The 18,095-nt window shown below is 63.8% G+C and overlaps 2 protein-coding genes across 2 annotated transcripts in view; one reads left to right on the forward strand and one right to left on the reverse strand.

The window, feature by feature from the left end:
- Positions 1 to 388: 388 nt before the first annotated feature.
- On the reverse strand, positions 389 to 2,536 carry LOC116420093 (skin secretory protein xP2-like). Its single transcript, XM_031943646.1, has 3 exons — positions 2,308 to 2,536; positions 1,457 to 1,674; positions 389 to 838 (listed from the first exon to the last, which is right to left on the reverse strand). Exons 1-3 carry the CDS (start codon positions 2,534 to 2,536, stop codon positions 389 to 391), a joined length of 897 nt encoding a protein of 298 aa, XP_031799506.1.
- A 470-nt stretch (positions 2,537 to 3,006) lies between these two features.
- The window catches only part of NRXN2 (neurexin 2), a 157,133-nt gene continuing 142,044 nt past the window's right edge, over positions 3,007 to 18,095 (forward strand). The window contains exons 1-2 of the mRNA XM_031941609.1: positions 3,007 to 3,162; positions 16,568 to 17,562. Of these exons, the coding sequence (XP_031797469.1) occupies positions 16,842 to 17,562 (721 nt within the window). The 5' untranslated portion in view covers positions 3,007 to 3,162; positions 16,568 to 16,841. The remainder of the gene's footprint in view (positions 3,163 to 16,567; positions 17,563 to 18,095) is intronic.

Below are 18,095 nucleotides of genomic sequence, written 5' to 3' on the forward strand. Positions count from 1 at the left end.
TTTCCCAGCCCCGGGTCTCGGGCTCTGAAAGCTCGGAACCCGGAGCCCCTTGGAGGCCTTGATTTGTGGGCCCCAGACTCTCGGGAGCGGCACCATCTGGACCCACAGACTCTCGGAACCTTCCAGGCAGGGAAGCCCCGCAGGCTCCCAGCAGCAGGAAGGCTCAGGAGCTGTCCAGACCGGCCTCCCACTCACTGCCGGGATTCCCTCTCCGTGTCCCAGACAGGGGCCACCAGCCCCGGCAGTGGGAAGGAGCTGGCTGGAGGAAGCCCCAGGGGGAGGGAGGCCCCCCAGGGGCGGCCGCTGCTTCTCCCCTGGGACCCAGGCGTCCCGGCCCCACGGCCAGAGGAGGAGGGGGGGGAGGACTTCAGAGGAAATGTGTATCGATTCAGGCTCTGAGCCTCCGGCTGGCCCCTGCCTCCCCGGCTGCCGTGGGCAAGGATCCCAGAGGTTCGGGAGCCGCCTGCTGGAGCCTCGGCATGGAGACCTTGGCGCTGGGGACGCGCAGGGTGCTCCAGAACTGGGGGGGCGGCGGCCCCTCCCCTGGGAGCCTGGGGGCAAGGCTCCTCCCCAAGGCTGCACCTGCAGACTCGGCAAATGGGGGGGACAAGGGCTTTTCTTGGGGTACGCAGAGGATGATGGGAACGACCCCAAAGACCGCGCAACGGCCCCCCCCATGACTCTCCGAGGTGGGGGAGGAGGAAGTTCGTGCTGAATGGGCCCTGGCCCTGGCTTGGCCCCCACCCTGGGGCCGCCTCCTCTGCATTGGCTCCCCCCCAGCTCTCCCCTCCCCCTCTCCAGGCTGTAATATCCGTTTCACGATTTGGGGGCCGAGTTGCTATAACAACAGACGGTGATTGTGTTGTGAAGCCGTTCCCGCTCCCGCTCCCCCTCGCCTGGCAGCTCTCCCTCTCTGCCTCCCTTCCCAGCCGGGCTAGCTGCCGCCTTCCCTGCCGGGACCCCCAGCGCCCCTTGTGGCCGGCCCTCCGCGCCCCTCCCGGGCTCTGCGCCCTGCCCGGCGGCTCCCGGGGGCTGCGCTTCGGTGCCCGGAGCTGGACTGTTTTTAATGGAGGGGCCACGTGGGCCCCCCTCCCCATAACCGGGGGTGGGGCTGGGCCTGGGGTCCTGGGGGCAGGGGCAGGCCCACTTCCTGGTGGAAGAGATGAGGGAGGGGCTGCAGCCCCGACCTTTCCTGCCCTTGATGGTTAAGATCAGTTCCTGGAGATGGGGGGTGGGGTGGGGCTGGGGGAGGACAGTGGAGGGAGCGGGGAACGGCCACAGCCAGGAGAGACAAATGAGGGGGGAGGGCACGGAGGGGGCTCAGCCCCTCTGCCCACATTCTCTCCCAGGGCCGGGCCCTGACCTAGCCAGCGGCTGCAGGGCCTCACGTCTGGGGGGGGTGTGAGTGTGAGGACGTTGTTTAGGAGACTGGGGGAGACCGAGGGCACGAGGGGACCTTCAGCCCCTCAGAAGGGTTGTGCTGGGGGGGGCTGCAGGAGCGTGGGGCCCGGGACAGGGTGGGCGGCAAAAGGGGGGCCTTTCCCAAGGCCTGGGCCTCGCTCTCCCGGCCCCCCTGACTCAGCACTCTTACTGTTGCGCTCCCCTCGGCGGCCGTGGGCAGGGGACGGCTCTCCCCAAGGTCACCGGGCACAGGCCTAGACAAACGCTCCTCAACTGTTACCCCCAAACCCACGGGGCCATGAGGCTGGAAACGGGCCGGGGGCCTTGGAACCCAAACCCACGGGGCCATGAGGCTGGAAACGGGCCGGGGGCCTTGGAAACCTACTAAGTGCCAGGCAAGGCGCGCGCTGGCCCTGGTCTGTGTCCGGAGCAGGGCTCTGGCCGGACCTGCCCCCTCTGCCCACCCTGGAGAAGGAAGGGCCAGGCAGCTGAGGAGAAAGGAGACCCGGGACCCTGAGGGGAAGCGAGCGCGAACCTGCCCCCAGACGGGTCAGGGCCTGCCCACCACGGGCCCCAGGGGGGTGTGGAGTGACTGAAAGTGTGGGACATCACGGCAGCTACACACACACTCTCACATTCACTCACACACACACAATCACATTCAGACAATCACACGCGCACACAGAGCAGCTGCCCATCCTGGCCTCTCACCACAGGGCCTGGGGGAGGAGGCAGAAGGGAGACAGCTCCCTGCCATTCTTCCCAGACCCCCCTCTCCTTTCCCCTCCTGGGTCTGTTTGGGGAATCCCGGCTCCTGACCTGGGAGGGGGAACCCCAGATACACGTGCTCCTCCCCCCATCTCCTCTCCTCTGGTTCGGGGTCCGGCCCAGAGGCTGCCCCCCCACCCCAGCATCCCTCTTTTTCCTCTGGAGGCTTCAGTCCCAATCCAGGGAGGCCTCCCTGGTGCGCGGGGGGAGCAGGGGCCGGGGGACAGTGTGGCCTCTTAGGGGCTGCCTTGGTGGGCATCACACGCCTGCAGCCAGACTCGGGGTCCCTGCCGGGCTCCACAGCCCGAGGCTGGAATGTGGGGCTGGCCAGAGTCGGGGCGCTCGCTGCCTGGCCCCCTCCCCCCATCCCTAGCTCCAGGGCCGGGGAGGGGCTGGAGCCTCCGACTTGCCCGGGAGGACTGGGGGGGCATCTGGGACCCCCGCCTGTGCCACCTTCCTGGCTGGGGATCCTTGGAGGGGTCCCGGGGGCCGGGTCAGGACGTCTCCCTTGCAGCAGGGACCCTGGGACCAAAGACCTCCCATGCCCCGGGTTACGAGGCGGGGGCCCCGGGAGCTGGGAGCCCGGACGCCTGGCTTCGGGGAGCAGGCAAGCAGACGAGGGGTTCGAGGAGAGGATCGGCGGCTGGGGGAGAGAACGTCTCCGCTCGCGGCCGCCCATTGGCCGCTCGCCGCGTCCGTCCAGGCCGTGTGGCCCAATGAGCCGGCGCGGGGGGCGGGGGCGCGGGCGCTGGTACTGATGCTGCCGTCAGTCGCTGTTGCAGGGATGCGGCGGCGGGAGCAGCCGCCCTGACTCCCTCCCTGACGGAGCATCCTCGGAGCGCCGCGGCGGGGCTAGCGAGGGAAGGAGAGGGGAAGCACGCGCCAGCTCCCGGCTCCAGACTCTCCCTGCCCCCCCATCCCCACCCCCCCCGCCAGCCAGCCGGCCCGCCCGGGACGGGGTGGCCCCAGGGCCTCCGGCACCCCCCGAGCCAGGTATGGGGGGGGGCTGCGGCGGAGAGGGGCGGGGGCCCGAGAGGGGGAGGGGAGGGGGAGGCGCCAGAGCACGGAGGGCGGCGGGGGGGGGGGGGATGTGGTGGTGGGAGAGGCCGGGGTCTCGGCTGCGGGGGCGGGGGAGCAGCTGCGGGGGGGGGCGCGTTTGTGAGAGGGGGTGGGGCTGAGGGGGTCAGGAAGGTTGGAGATCTGGAAGAAGACTGCGAGGGGGGGAACGCCTGAATGGGAGGGGCTGGACTTGAGGTGGATGGGGGGGGGTCTGTGGATCGGATGCTTTATTGAGAGTCGATGGATGGGGGGCTGATTTAGAGGTTTCCCCCGGAGCTGGTGGGGGGCCGGATGTTGGAGCCCGGGAGGACTCCCCCAGTCTTCGCCCCCTCCCCGCTTGTGGCAGTGCCCGGAGGGGGAGGGGAGCAGGGGCTGTTGTCTTCTGAAGGGTCTGCAGAGGAGAAGCTGGAGAGGACCGGGATTAGTGGGAAGGGAGGAGAGACCGTCATGGAGGGGAGGGGGAGAAGGAGACGGGGAAATCACTGCCTTCAAACCAGTGTGGCCTGGGAGTAAGTGGAGGAGGAGAGCTGGGGGGCGGGGAGGAGCGGATGCTCGAGCCAGGCAGAGGGGAGGTTACCCGCCAGGAGTCGGGGTGTCTCCCAGGCAGGAGAAGGGGGTGGACGGAGGCTGAGAGCAGGCGAGATGGGGTGACTGGGAAAGGAAGGAAGCCTGTGGTCAGGGGAAGGCTGCAGGGGGAGGAGGAGGAAGGCTGGGAGCGGGTGACAAGGAGGGACCTGAGCCTGCACCGGCCGGATAGGGAGCCCGGGGTGATGGGGAGGAGGAGGAGGCCCGGGGGCGGCAGCCAGAAGGAGGTTATGGCCAGAGGAAGCTGCCGGCGGGGGGGGGGGGGGGGGGGGGGGGGGGGGGGGGGGGGGGGGGGGGGGGGGGGGGGGGGGGGGCGGCGGCAGCCTGGCCGTGCTCCCTCCGCCCGAGGAGGGTCATGGGGAGCAGAGCTGGCTTTCAGGGGCCAGCGGGGTTCCTGCTCTTCCTCCGGGAGGGAGGAGTTAAGAAAGGCTGGAGAGGCCTCTTCCTGGGGGTGGGAGCCCGCAGCTGGCCGGGGGTGGGGAGGGCGTCGGGGGCTCCCAGTTCCGATGTTTCATTAGTTTTGAGGACCGTGTGTACCCCAAACTCTTCCCAGGGATGGGAGGGCCCACTATTCCTTGGGAAGGGGGAATTCAGGCCTTGTGCTTCAGATGCTCTCACTCGGCTTTCTGCTGCCCCTCCCCCTCCGCGTGCCCCTCCCCCTCGCTTTCCCCACATTAGTGCCTGGTTTATTTTTTGTCGGGAGGGGGCTGGCCTCCTAGTGCATTGACTCCCATCTCCTACGGCTTAGGACTTCTCCCTGTCCGTCTCTTCTTCCATCTCTCTCTCCTCTCTCATTCTCTCACTCTCTCAGTCTCTCTCCCCCTTCCATCTCTCTCTCTCTCTCTGTCTCTGTATATTTTCTGAGAGAGACACAGAATTAGAGGGGGGGGAGGGGGGACAGGCGGCTTGCCCGGTCCCAGTCTCCCCCGGCTCTTCCTGGGTAGGTGCTTTCAGGGGTCTTGGGGGTCTGACCCGGAGGGGATGTGGAACACGGGGGAGCGAGGGCTGGAGCACTAAGGCTGACCCGGCTCCTCGCTGTGGACCCCGGGGAGAGGAGGCAGTCTGGGGGGGGGGGCTGCTCGCTTGCTGGCTGAAGGGATCCCTGAAAAAGCCCGAGATGGAGGGATGGTGCTCCTAGGTGTGGGGGGCTGGGGCTGAGGGCTGGCTCCTGGATCTCCGGGGGCTGCAGCCCCCCCATCCTGCAGCTTCCCCCCTGGCCCACACCCAGTGACACAGACACGGTGACACTGAGCCAGCCCCGCCCCCGACGCCCACCTCCACGCTCCCTTTCTCCTGCTCCCGGGGCGGGTGCACACACATGCACACACACACACACACACACACACACACACACACACACACACCTGTGCATCGGCTCCTCCTCGTCCTGCTCACCACCCACACTCGGCCAGACACGGCGGCCTCCCACAGGTGCCCGGCTCCCGGGCACACACCCGCTCACACCCACTCCGCCCCCGGCCCGGGCTCAGACACACACAGGCCTCCCTCAGCGCAGCCCTCCCCCCCAGCACACACACTCACCCCCCCACACACACACACACTCGGGGCTGCATCCCCGTGGGCTGGGCTCTGTCCCCGAGACATTTGTGCCCACATTCACCGCCCCCTCCCCCAACCCTTTTGGGGCCCTAGCCCTCTCCCACCCGCTCCCTGGTTGGGGAAGGGGAAGCTGGTGACAGCGGCTGGAGAGCAGGGCCTGGAGTCCTCGGGACACTTGCCAGCCGCGTGACCCTCAGCAAGCGCGTCACCTGCCTCAGTTTCCATAGCCATGAAATGATAGCAACGGTAGCGCGGGCTTCCCAAAGCTCTTGCAAGGCTCCAGTGAGATTCGTGCACAGCTTAGTGGCTTCCTGGCGCATAATAGGTGCTTAATAAATGCTTGTTCCTTTCTCCCCCCCCCCCCCACTTCCACACATCTGCAGACCACAGAAAACTAAAAGGCCCCGGCCCAACATCCCCTCTCCTCTCTCTGCCTCTGTCTCTCTCTCCATCCTTTTCTTCCCTCTCTTTGTCTCTCTCTCTCATCCTCTCACATTTTCTCTCTCTTTCCCCCTCCCCCTCCCCTTCCTTCTTTTCCTCTTTTCTCTCTGTCTCCTCATTTTGTAGAACAAGGTCATGAGATCATAGATTCTGAGCTGGAAGACATCCCAGAGGTTGTCAAATCCCCGCTCCTTTTCTTATTAAATGGGGAAATTGAGTCTCAGGGAGGTCACATGACCTCCTCAGGGTCACGCAGCCAGGGTCCGAGAGACGCTTGACCTCGCAGCACGGACCCTCCCCCCGTGCCCCCCGCCAGGAGGAGCCCCCCGCGAGCCCCCGTGCTCGGTGCACACACGCTCCCAGCCTGAGTCAGCTGCACACGCGCCAGCAACACTTTACTCCAGTCTCGTGCGGCCCCACGGCACGTTCACAACCAGCCTGTGTTTCCCAACACGGCTTTCCTGAGAACCGCGCCCCCACGTGGACGGGCTGCTTCCTCCCCCTCTCTGAGTCTCTCTGTCTCGCTTTCTGAGTCTCTCTCCGTCCGTCTGTCTCTTTCTCTCTTTCTCATTCTCTCTCCCTCCCCTCCCCCATCCCACACATACTTGCCCAATCATAGGATCACAGACCTAGAATTGGGGCCTTGGAGACACCTGCTCTACTCTTCCCCACTTCCGTTTTACAGATGGGGAAACTGAGACCCACAGACCCAGGGCCTTTCAGACTAGCTCCGTGCTGGCAGTGAGGAATGGGACCGAGCACTGACCTTGAAATGACAAAGACTTGCCTCAGACATTCATTAGCTGAGTGTCCGGGGCAAGCCTCCGAGCCTCAGTTTCCTTATCTGAGGAGGTCGGGGTTAAGTGACCGGCCCAGGGTCTCACAGCCGGGAAGAGTTAAATGTGTCGGGTCCCCCGATGTCGGGCGCCACCCGGCTGCCCCTAGTTTCCTTATCTTTAAGGGGCTTAACCCCCGCCTTCACAGGGTTGTTAGGAACCTTGCATGAGGTGACGTAGGTGAAGGGCCTCACAAACTTTACAAGAGAGAGGTCAGGGCTTGGGTGACTGTTGAACCTTTCTCCAGGATGCTGCTGGTTCGCCCCCCCCCCCATCACATTGCCCCCATCTCCCCTGCAGACCCCCAGTTCCAGTCTCCCCCTCTCCATACTCCTGTGAGCCCCTCGCAGGGCCCCGGGGTGTGCTCCACCTCCCCCTACCCTCCAGCTGTCAACCCCCTCTAAGCCACCCTCGGGTCCCTTGGAGGTTGCCTTCCTCCTGGGCCTTGGCATCCCCTCCCCCCAGTGCCCTGCCTCTCTAGACCTGCCAGACACTGCTCCCGTGGTCCCCTGGGAGGAGTGCCCGTGGTGTGGGCAGACCCCCCTCCCATCGCCCCCTAGTCCTTCTACCTTCCTTGGGCAAAACCCCACCGTCACCTGCTCATTCAGAGCCTGAGCGGGTCGAGGGCCTGGGCAGCCCCTGCCCCCGGAGAGTCTCCGCTCTGTTACAGGCACAGGGTAGAGGGCCTTGCCTGAGGAGCTGGGGGCTGTAGGGGGCCCCAGAGGCCACTGGACCTGCTTCCTCCTTGTGCAGGGGAGAAAACTGATCCTCCCAGGATCACCCACGTGACAATCAGAGCCAGCAGGGGCCTAGAGCATGTGGAAGGGAAGGAATAATGATTCAAAGAGCACCTACTATGTACTGAGCACCTACTATGTGCCAAGCACTTCCTCAGTTATTCTACAAATGAGATCTCAGGGCAGAGAGACATGCTGGGATTAACTTTTATGGTTGGGGAAACTGAGGCAAGCAGTTACAGTGACAGTTGTTTTAAGTGCCAGAGGCCTGGCGGAGTTGGGTCCCGGGGATCTCCTCTCTGTGCTTGTTTGTGGACCCTGAGACCGGAAGGCTCCCTCCTCCCTCAGCCAGTGCTCCTTGCTGGGTCTGGGGATTCCCTGTGAGGGAGCAGGGCGATGGGGAGCAGGCTCGTTGGGCTGCACTGCCCTGAGCCTTCTGAAAGGCACACCAGGAAGCATGGGCTTCTCCTGGGTCCCCGCCCCTCTGCTCCCGGCCCGACAGGAGGGCCTTGGGGGCCAGCATTGCCAGGGAGCGAGGCCATCAGGGGATGGAGGGCGGTTGTGGGCGGGCTCCGGGCTGTCAGGAGCATCCTCAGGAGCTGGGCCCATCCGGGACTGGCCGGAGATCACGGCCTGGGGAAACCGAGGCCCTCCGGGAGGGCAGGGCTTTGAGAGGCCTCCCTCCTGACTCTCGGGGCCCCGGCTTGTCTGCTCTCTGGAGGACCCGGGGGTGGACGCTCGCGGGGTCTCCCCTAGGATGCTCGGGTGGTGGGATGGTGCTGACCTCAGAGACGAGGGCCGGGGAGGGGGTGAGAGAGAGATGGAGCTCCGGGCCCTGCCGGCCCTGCTCGCCGGACCCAGGGTGGCCACTGGCTCAGCAGCCTTGCTCCGGGCTCCGGAAATGTGGGAAGGACCGGATTTGGAGCAGCCTCCTGGCAGAGCTGTCTGGGGGGAGACCGAGGCAGAAGGAGGGGCCCTGCTGGCAGATGGAGGCAGTGGGTCTGTGGGGAGGAGAGGCAAGGAGGCCGTGAAGGGTACAGTGTCCTGGTGGCCTTGGGGGCCTCCTCGGAACCTCCATAGCCACGGGGGAGCCAGAGCCATTGGGGGCTTCTGGCTCCTTGGTCCATACTGTGAGGGTGACTGGGAGAGGGGGCTTGGGGACGGGCCCTGTGTTCAAATCCCACTCTGTCACTAATTCGACCTTATGCAAGCCCTGACCTCTCTGAGCTTCTATTTCCTGCTTTGAGAAAGAAGAGTTTTGGTTCTGGGAGGTTCTTTCCCAACCCCGCCCCTCCCCTGGGGTGAGCGGACCCTGGCGCTGGGGCAGAAGGGGACGCCTGCCTGACTTTTTGTTCTAAGTCATGTGGCACGCAGGGGAGGCCAGCCCTGGATGGCAGCGTGCCCCCTTTCCCTTGGAAGGTGCCACGGGGCCCACGCCCAAGATCACAACAGGGCCTGGGCCGGCCAGAAGCAGGCAGGAGCCCCTGAGAGGGAAGCTCCAGCCATCTGGCACTAGCGGCCCAGGCCCCGGGCTGGCAGGGACCGTGTGCAGGGGCCCCAGAGCGATCGAGGTGCCCCCATGGGCTCTCTGGCCGGATCTCGAAGCTCGGCCGGCTCGGGGAAGGGGACGGGAGCCCCTGCCCCTCGTGGAACGGGCACTCACGTTTGCTGGCTCACCAGCCGGGTCCTGCATGCTGGCCTGGGCCTAGTTCAGGGCTGGCAGAGGCCCCTCTCCTTGCCTTTCTCTGGGTGATCTCATCTGCTCTCCAGAGATCAATTATCTCCAGAAGATCCCAGATTTCTATATCCAGCCTTCATCTGTCTCCCGAGCTCCAGCCTGGGCCTCCAGCCGCCGGCCGCTCCCCCAGAGTCCTCCAGGAGCTCACGCTTCACGGCTCCGGAAGGGAGCCATTTTCTTTTCCACTGAGCTCTTCCTTCCTTCTAACTTGCCCGGTTCTGTCTAAGGCATAAACTTCTAGGACCCAAGTTCAAACCCTGGTATTATTCTTGGGGTCTTCTTCCTTTTTACCCCTTCCTTGCTTTCCATCCAGTCAGTTGCTAAAATTTTCTTTTAAAAAGAGCTTTTGATGGATATTGTGGCTCAGATTTGCCGGCACTCCACTCCAGAGGGCCCTTCCCTATAAACAAGATTTGCTTTTAGAAAAGAAGAAAATGGAAGATAAAAGCAGTTCAGTAAAACCTGACTGACACAGCCAAAAACCTGATGGTGCATTCACTGCTCCACACCCACAGACCCCCACTTCTGAAACAAATTAGGAGAGGGGTCTTTTGGATCTCTTCTTTGGGAGCGTGTTCTTTGAAACTTTGCCCCAGTTGCTTCGTGTTCATGTGGCCACTGTGTCTCCCGTTTTCTCTCCCTCTGTTCTGTGTTCCTGTATTTTTATGCCTCTCTGGAGGCACCGTATTTGTCATCTCTTACAGCCCAGTCCCTTCTCTCCTTGCCTCTGGCCTGGACCCTTCCAGTGTAGCTTCCATATCCTTCCATCTCCATCCTAGCCTCCAAAAGCAGCTGCCCAAGGGAGTGTCTTTCTTTCCTTCCCTCCTTCCCTCCCTCCCTCCCTCCGTTCTTTCTTTCTTTTTTAACAACTTTTTATTTTTCCAAATCCATGGCAAGATAGTTTTCAACATTCACCTTTGCAAAACCACGGGTTCCCAATTTTTTTCCCTTCCTCCCTCTGCCCTCCCATAGACAGCAAGCAGTAGGTTAAACATAGGCAATTCTTTTAAACGTGTTTCCCCATTCATCCCGTTGCACAAGAAAAATCAGATCAAAAGGGGAAAAAAACGAGCAAACAAACAAACAACCACCACTACAAAAAGGTGAGAATCCTGTGCTTTGACTCATATCCCATCCCCGGGGTCGTTCTCTGGGGGCAGGCGGCTCTCTCCATCACAAGTCTATTGAATCTGGCCTGAATCACCTTGTTGTTGAAAAGCCCCAAGTCCATCAAATGATTTATTTCTGTTTTTATTTCCTTTGTTTTCTTTTTTTTTTTTTTTTCACAAGTGATTTTCTTAAAACATGAGTTTAACCCTCTGGTTCTCCTGCTTTTTTCTGGCTGCCTTTTGGCTTTAAGGGGAGAACTGGCTCCTCTGTTTGGCCTTCCAAGCCCCGGCTCCCCTTGCCCTTGTAGGAGGATTCCAGCCCTCATTGTGTGTTGCGTCTCCCCGACTTTATCTCTTGCATCGTTGGCCCCTCATTCCAGGATCTGCGGGAGGAAGAGTTGCCTCTCGGGAAAGCTCTCTGGCTCCCACCTTCTCCCTGCGAGTTGTCAGTGCTCTGCATGTTGTCCGGCTTCCCTGGGTGTTTCTTGCACTCTCCTGGTGGAGCAGAAGCACCCGGAGGGCAGGTGTGTCCGGTCCTTGTCTTTGTAGCTCAGGGCCCTTCCTAGGTCACACCTAGTGGCTTGAGTTGAGCCTAAGTGATTCTTGCTGCCGGTTCTTCTCTTTGGGGTCGAGCAGAATAAGCCCAGTTCTCATCTCCCCCCCCCCCCCGATGCCATGGAAATGGCAGCGCTCAGGCTAACCCTCCCCATTCCTTCGGCGAACATCACAAGACTGGGCCACGCCACGGCCACCTTGGTGGCCATCGTGGTGCCGGGAGGACAGAGAGAGCCAGGGGGACTTCCTGGGTGAGAGGAAGTGGGGAGCAGGCAGAGCCTGACCAGGTGGGAGCCCCGGGCCAAGCGAGGGGAGCAGGTGCTGGGAAGCTGAGCCTCTCGAAGCACCGGGGGCTACCTCTGCCTCTTCAGCTATTCTCCAGGGGGCAGGACGGAGGGAACCCAGGTGTTCAGCAGAGCTTGCCACCGGCTCCCTCTCCTCCTGGGGAAACAGCGATGCTTGCTTGGAGGCTCCCGGGTCAGGGGCACCGGGCAGGAAAGGGCTTCTGCAGCGTCACCCCCTTTTCCCTGCTCCTTGCCCTGGTTTCAGACGGCCCAGAATGAGCCCATGGGTGGAGGAGGTGAACAAGGCCGAGGATCATGTCCCCGTCCCACCCGGGCTCTCCACCGCCGGGCCGCTGCCGCCCTCCACAAGCCCGGGTGCAGAACCGCCGGACCTTTCACACGTAGCATGCCCGGCCTGCTGAGTCACACCCTCCTCATCCAAGCGGGGCTCCCTCCCACTCTGTGGGTACCCCCCAGCACCCTCTGTGCCCATGACCCCACACTAGCACAGGAGGCAGGAGCGACAGGACCAAGGGTCAGTCCCCCACTGCCTCGGGGCTCCTCCAAACCTTTCCTGCACGACCCGGGGTCTCCCACCTGAGACGGGAGATTGCCCAGCTTTCCTTCCTCTCAAATGGAACAGGGATTGTCAGCCCTGCAGGGGACCTTGGACAACCGAGCAGAGAATGTAGAGCTGGGAGGGACCTCAGAATCCAGGGCACCAGAGCTGGAGGCGCTTTAAAGCCAGCGTGGCAGAACCAGGGGGGCTTAGAGCAGAGAATGTCAACACTGGGAGGAAGCTTGGAATTCAGAACCTTAGAACTGCAAAGTTCTACTGGAAAGTAGAATATCAGAACTGGGGACGGCTCTCAGGATACGGGACTGGAAGCATCTTTTGGCTTAACATCCCCTCCCTCGTTATTCAGAGAGAAAATATGGCCTAAAAAGGGGAATAATTCACTCTAAGATTTTTCAGCTCCAGATCGCCTCCTCTCCCATCTGTGGCATCGGAGGCAGCTCCTGAAATGGCGCTTCGAGACCCCACAGGGGGCTTTGTAACGGGAGGTGGAGGCCGAGAAATGGTGATTGATTATCAGTGAATATCTGACTTGTTCACTTACTTTATACACCTGCACGCTCAGGGTCACATGAAAATTTCTCAGGCAAAAAGGAGTCAGCAGTGGGGAATATTTCAGAAGCCCTGGCCCAGAGGAGCCTGGCACAGTTGTGTCGTCCCCAGAAGGTGGGGGGGGGCACTTCCCAGCCCCGTTCCTCTCCTCGTATACGCCCAGTGCTCCAAACCTTTGGGCCCTTCCCTTGAATCCCGCTGTCTAGTCTCCCGGTCTCACCCAGAGACCTTTCCTCCCCTCGTTTCCCTATTCCTGGCCGCGATTGTCATGGTGACAATCCAGTCTATTCTAGGGCAAGCCCGGCTCTGCACAGGGGCTGTCAGCATGAGTGCGGGAATATGCCGTGTGTGTGTGTGTGTGTGTGTGTGTGTGTGTGTGAGAGACAGAGAGAGAGAGAGAGAGAGAGAGAGACAGAGACAGAGAGAGAGAGAGAGAGAGACAGAGAGAGGACAAGACAGAGAGAGACAGAGAAAGAGAGAGGCAGAAAGAGAGCGAGTGAGAGAGAGAGATGGCTCCCAGGGCCTGGAGCTGACACTCACGTTGACTGGATCCCCTTGTCTGTGCAGCCCTCTCCCTCCCCGCCCCCCAAACCCCTCACTGAGCTGGGGCATGTGGACAGCAACACGAAATCCCATTCCCTCAGCCAGTGGAAATCGATAGCTAATTAATTCCCTCCCTAAAATAGAGTCCGGAGGGGAGGGCGTCAGGTGCGTGGGGGTGTCGGGAGGCAGACTCAGAGACAGCCCGGGAGGGGCGGCCGCTGCTGTCGTGGGGACCCGGAGTCAGGGAGCCCAGGGTTCGGATGTGGCCCGAGACTTAATCCGCCACGGGACCCTGGCAAGTGCTTAACCTCTGTCTGTCTCCCTTTCTTCCGTGTAAACTGGGAACAATAAACGCCGCTTACCTCGTGGGGTCCTTGTGAGGGTCAGATGAGGTGATAATTGTAAAGCACTTAGCATAATCCCTGGCACATAGTAGGTGCTTTATACATGCTTATTCCCTCCTTTCCCCAGAGAAATAGGCCAGGGAGGGGAAGGACAGGCTGGGAAGCTCAATGGTTCTTCTAGGCTTCCTGACAGGCCCTTGTCAGCCTGGGAAGGGACACTTCTCTCCTTTCCTAGATTCCACCTTCTGCTCTCCTCCCCCTCCCCAGGGACACCCTTCCCCCTTCCCTGGCGTGGGGGAAAGGCAGGGGGAGGGAAGGGCATCAATCAGCTTGGGAGCAGGTGCTGCATTTAATTTGATTGGCTAATTAGCCCCGAGCATGTTAATTATCCCCCATTACCCAATGAGGAGGCGAAAAACGGAGTGGCTATATATAACCCCTTGCCAGCCGTCTGGGGGAGTTGGGGCTCAGAGGCTCAGGGCCTGGGTGGTCCCTGGGGGAGAGAGGAGGAGGAGGGTGGTGAAGAGAGGGGAAGAAGAGGAGAGCTCAAGGGGAGAGGATGAAGATGAAGAACTATAGGAAAAGGGGAACAGGGGAAGGAGAAAGAGGAGTGGAGGAAGACGAAAGAGAGAGGAAGATCGGGGGCAGGAGGAAGGAGAGGGAGGGGGAGGAGGAGGAGGAAAGGGAGGAGGAAGGGAGGAAGGAGAGGGAGGAGGAAGTAGAGGAAGGAGAGGGAGGAGGAGGAGAAAGTGGAGGAAGTAGAGGGAGGGAGGGAGGAGGAGGAGGAAGGAGAGGGAGGAGGAGGAAGGGGAGGAAGCAGAGGGAGAGGGAGGAAGGAGAGGGAGAGGGAGGCAGGGGAGGGAGAGGGAGGCAGGGGAGGAAGGAGAGGAAGGCTAGCCAGAGAAGGGCCTGGGGTCAGAAGACTGTGTTCTAGGCTGAGCCTGGGTCCCAGGAGGGAGGGGGGAGGGCTCAAGGAAGAGCTTGGCTGGGGTGTGAGCAGTCAAGAAGGCCCCGGCCTGAAGGATCATCTTTCTGCTTGCCAAGGGACAAGTGTAGAAGGCCAGCTCCTTTGTCCACTTCACCTTCCTTGTGCTTGTGCCCAAGGGGCGAGTAGCAAGTGTAGAAGGCTGCCTCCCTTCTCTACGTGGCCTTCCCTAGGCTTGCTCATTGTCTCTTGACCTCTCCTCCATCACTTCCTTTCCTCTTTCCTACATCTCCAGGGGGATTGGGGAGGGAAATAGGAGGAGATAGCTGCATTTGGAGGCAGGAGACCTGGGTTCCAATCTCCCTTCTATCCTTTATCCTAATGTTAATCATCATGTCCCCCTCTGAGCCTCAGTTTCCTCCTCTGTAAAACGAAGGGAGGGGCCTAAAGCTCTGGATTCCCACTCCTGGTTTCCATCCTTCCGTTCCCATCATCCTTCTCCCCCTTCCACTTTCTGCTTCTCTCCCTCTTCCTCTACCCACGTCATCACTTCCTCGTGGCCTCTTCTTGGATTCCTCCCGCCATTGTTCTGTCCCTACATTGACCAACCCCCCCCCCCCATTCTCCTCATCACTCTCAGCCTCTTACTTACCCCTCTCCCTTCCCCTTGGGCTCCTTTCCTCCTCCCTCTCTTCTCCCGTCAGCTCTTACCCACAGCTACTTCCTTCTAGCCTTTCTCCCTTTTTTGGCCTTTTGTGTTGCTCTTTTCTCTGTCCATCTCCCCTTTGCTCTTTCCTTCTCCCTCCTTCCAGCCTGCGGGCTCCAGCTTCCTGGCCCCTCCTCCCTCTCCCTCCTCTCTCCCCAATCTCTGTCTCCTCCCCAGTCTCCCCACTTCCTTCCTCCCTCCCTCCCTCCCCAAAATAAAATCGATGCAATATTCAGGAGGGTTGTTGGATATAAATAATTACGACTCAGGAGTTTAACGAGATGCAAATTCCCCTCCCTGGCGGGGCTTGGGGTATAAATTGCTCTCTGACAGCCCGTTACAAGGGTAATCATTTCAGAAAGGCAATTTTATGCAAATGAACCCACTTGCCTAATGCTCGGTGGCTCCCCCAGTGTTGGGGGGGGGGGCTGATGCTACAGGGGTCAGCCCGGGCCTGGAGGGAAGCTGAAGCCTGGCTCCCGTTGGGTTCTGGGAGGGGGTGGGACCCCGGGGCTAGGAAATGGAAGTGGGAGGATGGATCAGCTATCTAGGGAAGCTGGGGGGGGGGGGGGGCGGGGGGGACCTTGGAATTGGAGCGCTCCTTTTTCAGGGGAGGCGGCGGGAAGCGGTGGGTGAGGCTGGAGGCCGAGCAACCGGGGAGCTGCTCCCTGGGCCCCCTGCTTCCCTTCTCCCCTTCCCTGGCCCCGGGCTACTCGTTGGGCCCATTGATGAATCGGCATTTAATTAATGCCAATGAATTATTTAGCGGCTTCATTCTCCGGCATCAGGGGCTGATGAGAGCTGGTGGTGGCAGGTGGGGGCGGCTGGGACGGGGAAGTGGAGGAGGGAGTGGCGCAGCCCGGCGGCCCCGCAGCTCCCCGGGCGGTTGAAGAGTCCTCTTTCCCTGCCCCGGAGCCCGGGGGGTGTGGCCGGAGGGTCCAGATCTGGGTTCTCGGCCTCTAAGGCTTCCCTGAATGTGGGACTTGTGTCCGGCCCCTTGGTCCTCAGGCACCCCCGGATCTGCCTCTGGTTCTGGCTGCTCATGCCCCCCCTTTCTCCGCTCCGACTGCGCCCTTCCGTCTCATCCTGGGACTGTCTGGGCACCTCCTGTCCCTTCCTTACTGGGCTCTCCAGGATGTTTCCCGGTCCCTCCGCCCCCCTCACTCTCCTGCTCGGGTCTCTGGCCCCCAGACTGTCCGCTCGCTCTTTTGTTCTTGGAATTACCGGGTTCTCCCCGGGCTGTCTCCGGACCACCCAGGTCCTGCTGGGGGGGGGGGTCTCCCTCCCCACCGCTTTACCCGGTTCTCGGGTCCTCAGCCCGGGTGCCGGGCCCGGCCCCCACGACCCCCCCCTTCTCCGCCCGTGGCCGCTCCCCGCTAAGCCTGCGTCCGTGGGGGCCCGGTCTCTGCCGGAGTCCGCGGCCCGTCCGCAGCGTGGGCCCGAGCCCCTGAGGGCGAGGCGGGGAGGGGGGGGGTCCCCGAGTCCGAGCCCTGAGGCCCCGAGGCGGGAGGGGGAGGGTCCCCGAGGGCGAGGGTCCCCGAGTCCGAGCCCTGAGGCCCCGAGGCGGGGAGGGGGAGGGTCCCCGAGTCCGAGGCCGGGAGGGGGAGGGTCCCCGGGTCCGAGCCCTGAAGCCCCGAGGCGGGAGGGGGAGTGTCCCCGGGTCCGAGGCGGGGAGGGGGAGGGTCCCCGGGTCCGAGGCGGGGAGGGGGAGGGTCCCCGAGTCCGAGCCCTGAGGCCCCGAGGCGGGGAGGGGGAGGGTCCCCGGGTCCGAGGCCGGGAGGGGGAGGGTCCCCCGGTCCGAGCCCTCCTGAGGCCCCGCTAACGCTCTCCTCCCTCTCTTTCTGCAGGCCCCGCCCCGAGCGGCCGAGGACAGCGGCCCCTGCCCCAGGACCGGCGGGGGAGCCCCCAGCGACCGCCGCCCGCCCCGTTCCCGGAGTCCCGCCCCCGGGGGCGGGGCCATGGCGCAGTGAGCCTCGGGGCGGGAGCGCGAGGGCGCCGCAGGACGCCCGGGGGCGGCGGCCCCCGTCCCGGCCCCATGCCCCTCCGACTGTGAAGCCCTAGGGCGGGGCGGGCGGGGCCGCGGGGCGGGGCCGAGCAGCGCGCGGCGGAGCCGGAGCCCCCATGGGGGGGCGGGCGCCCGGGGCGGGGCCCCCGGGGGCGCTGGCGCTGGCCCTGGCGCTGGCCCTCGGCGCGGCGGGCCTCGAGTTCGGCGGCGGCCCCGGGCAGTGGGCGCGCTACGGGCGCTGGGCCGGCGCCGCGGGCAGCGGCGAGCTCAGCTTCAGCCTGCGCACCAACGCCTCGCGCGCGCTGCTGCTCTACCTGGACGACGGCGGCAACTGCGACTTCCTGGAGCTGCTGCTGGTGGAGGGGCGCCTGCGGCTGCGCTTCGCGCTCTCCTGCGCCGAGCCCGCCACGCTGCACCTGGACACGCCCGTGGCCGACGACCGCTGGCACATGGTGCTGCTGACGCGCGACGCGCGGCGCACCGCGCTGGCTGTGGACGGCGAGGCCCGCGCCGCCGAGGTGCGCTCCAAGCGGCGCCACATGGAGGTGGCCAGCGACCTGTTCGTGGGCGGCGTCCCGCCCGACGTGCGGCTCTCGGCGCTCACGCTCAGCACCGTCAAGTACGAGCCGCCCTTCCGCGGGCTCCTGGCCAACCTGAAGCTGGGCGAGCGGCCGCCCGCGCTGCTGGGCAGCCAGGGCCTGCGCGGCGGGGCCGCCGACCCGCTCTGCGCCGCGCGCAACCCCTGCGCCAACGGCGGCCTCTGCACCGTGCTGGGCCCGGGCGAGGTGGGCTGCGACTGCAGCCACACGGGCTTCGGCGGCAAGTTCTGCAGCGAAGGTGAGGCGGGGGGCGCGGGGAGGGCGGGGGGGGGGGGGGCGGGGGGGGGGGGGGGGGGGGGGGGGGGGGGGGGGGGGCGCGGGGTCCCTGCGCCGCTGTCCTCTGCCCTTCCCGCCAGGCCGAGCCCCCCCTCTCCCGGCCCTTCCCGCCAGGCCGAGCCCCCGCTCTCCAGGCCCTTCCCTCCAGGCCCGGCCCGGCCCGGCCCGGCCTCCCCTCGGGCCCTCGCCCACAGCGCCCCCTGGCTGCGGGGAGCGGTGGTGCCCCGGCCTGGCCGCGGGCAGCGCATCTTTAAGGGCCGGTGCCGGGGCCCCTCTTTGCCCCTGCACCTCCCGAGAGGCCGCCCCCGGGCCGCTTCTCTTCCGCCCCCACTGCCCCTGCCCCTGAGGAGGCCCGAGGGAAGGCGGGCACGGGGCGGGGCTTCTGCGGCTCGGGCCACACTTGCTGGTCCCTCCGGGCCTTCCTGAGCCCCCCCGGCGGCTGAGCCCCCACCCAGAAGCCCCCCTTGGGATCAGCGGGTCCCAGAAGGGCCCCGG

Source organism: Sarcophilus harrisii, chromosome 6 (assembly GCF_902635505.1).
Source record: "Sarcophilus harrisii chromosome 6, mSarHar1.11, whole genome shotgun sequence".
In the NCBI taxonomy this organism is placed as follows: domain Eukaryota; kingdom Metazoa; phylum Chordata; class Mammalia; order Dasyuromorphia; family Dasyuridae; genus Sarcophilus; species Sarcophilus harrisii.

Coding starts and splice junctions, on each gene's coding strand:
- LOC116420093 (XM_031943646.1), bottom strand. CDS start 2,536: ATGGGGGGAGGGGGCCAGGCAGCGAGCGCCCCGACTCTGGCCAGCCCC. Junction 1,675..2,307: donor GGAAAAAGAGGGATGCTGGG/GTGGGGGGGCAG, acceptor TGGGGGTAACAG/TTGAGGAGCGTTTGTCTAGG. Junction 839..1,456: donor ACCCTTCTGAGGGGCTGAAG/GTCCCCTCGTGC, acceptor CTGTTGTTATAG/CAACTCGGCCCCCAAATCGT.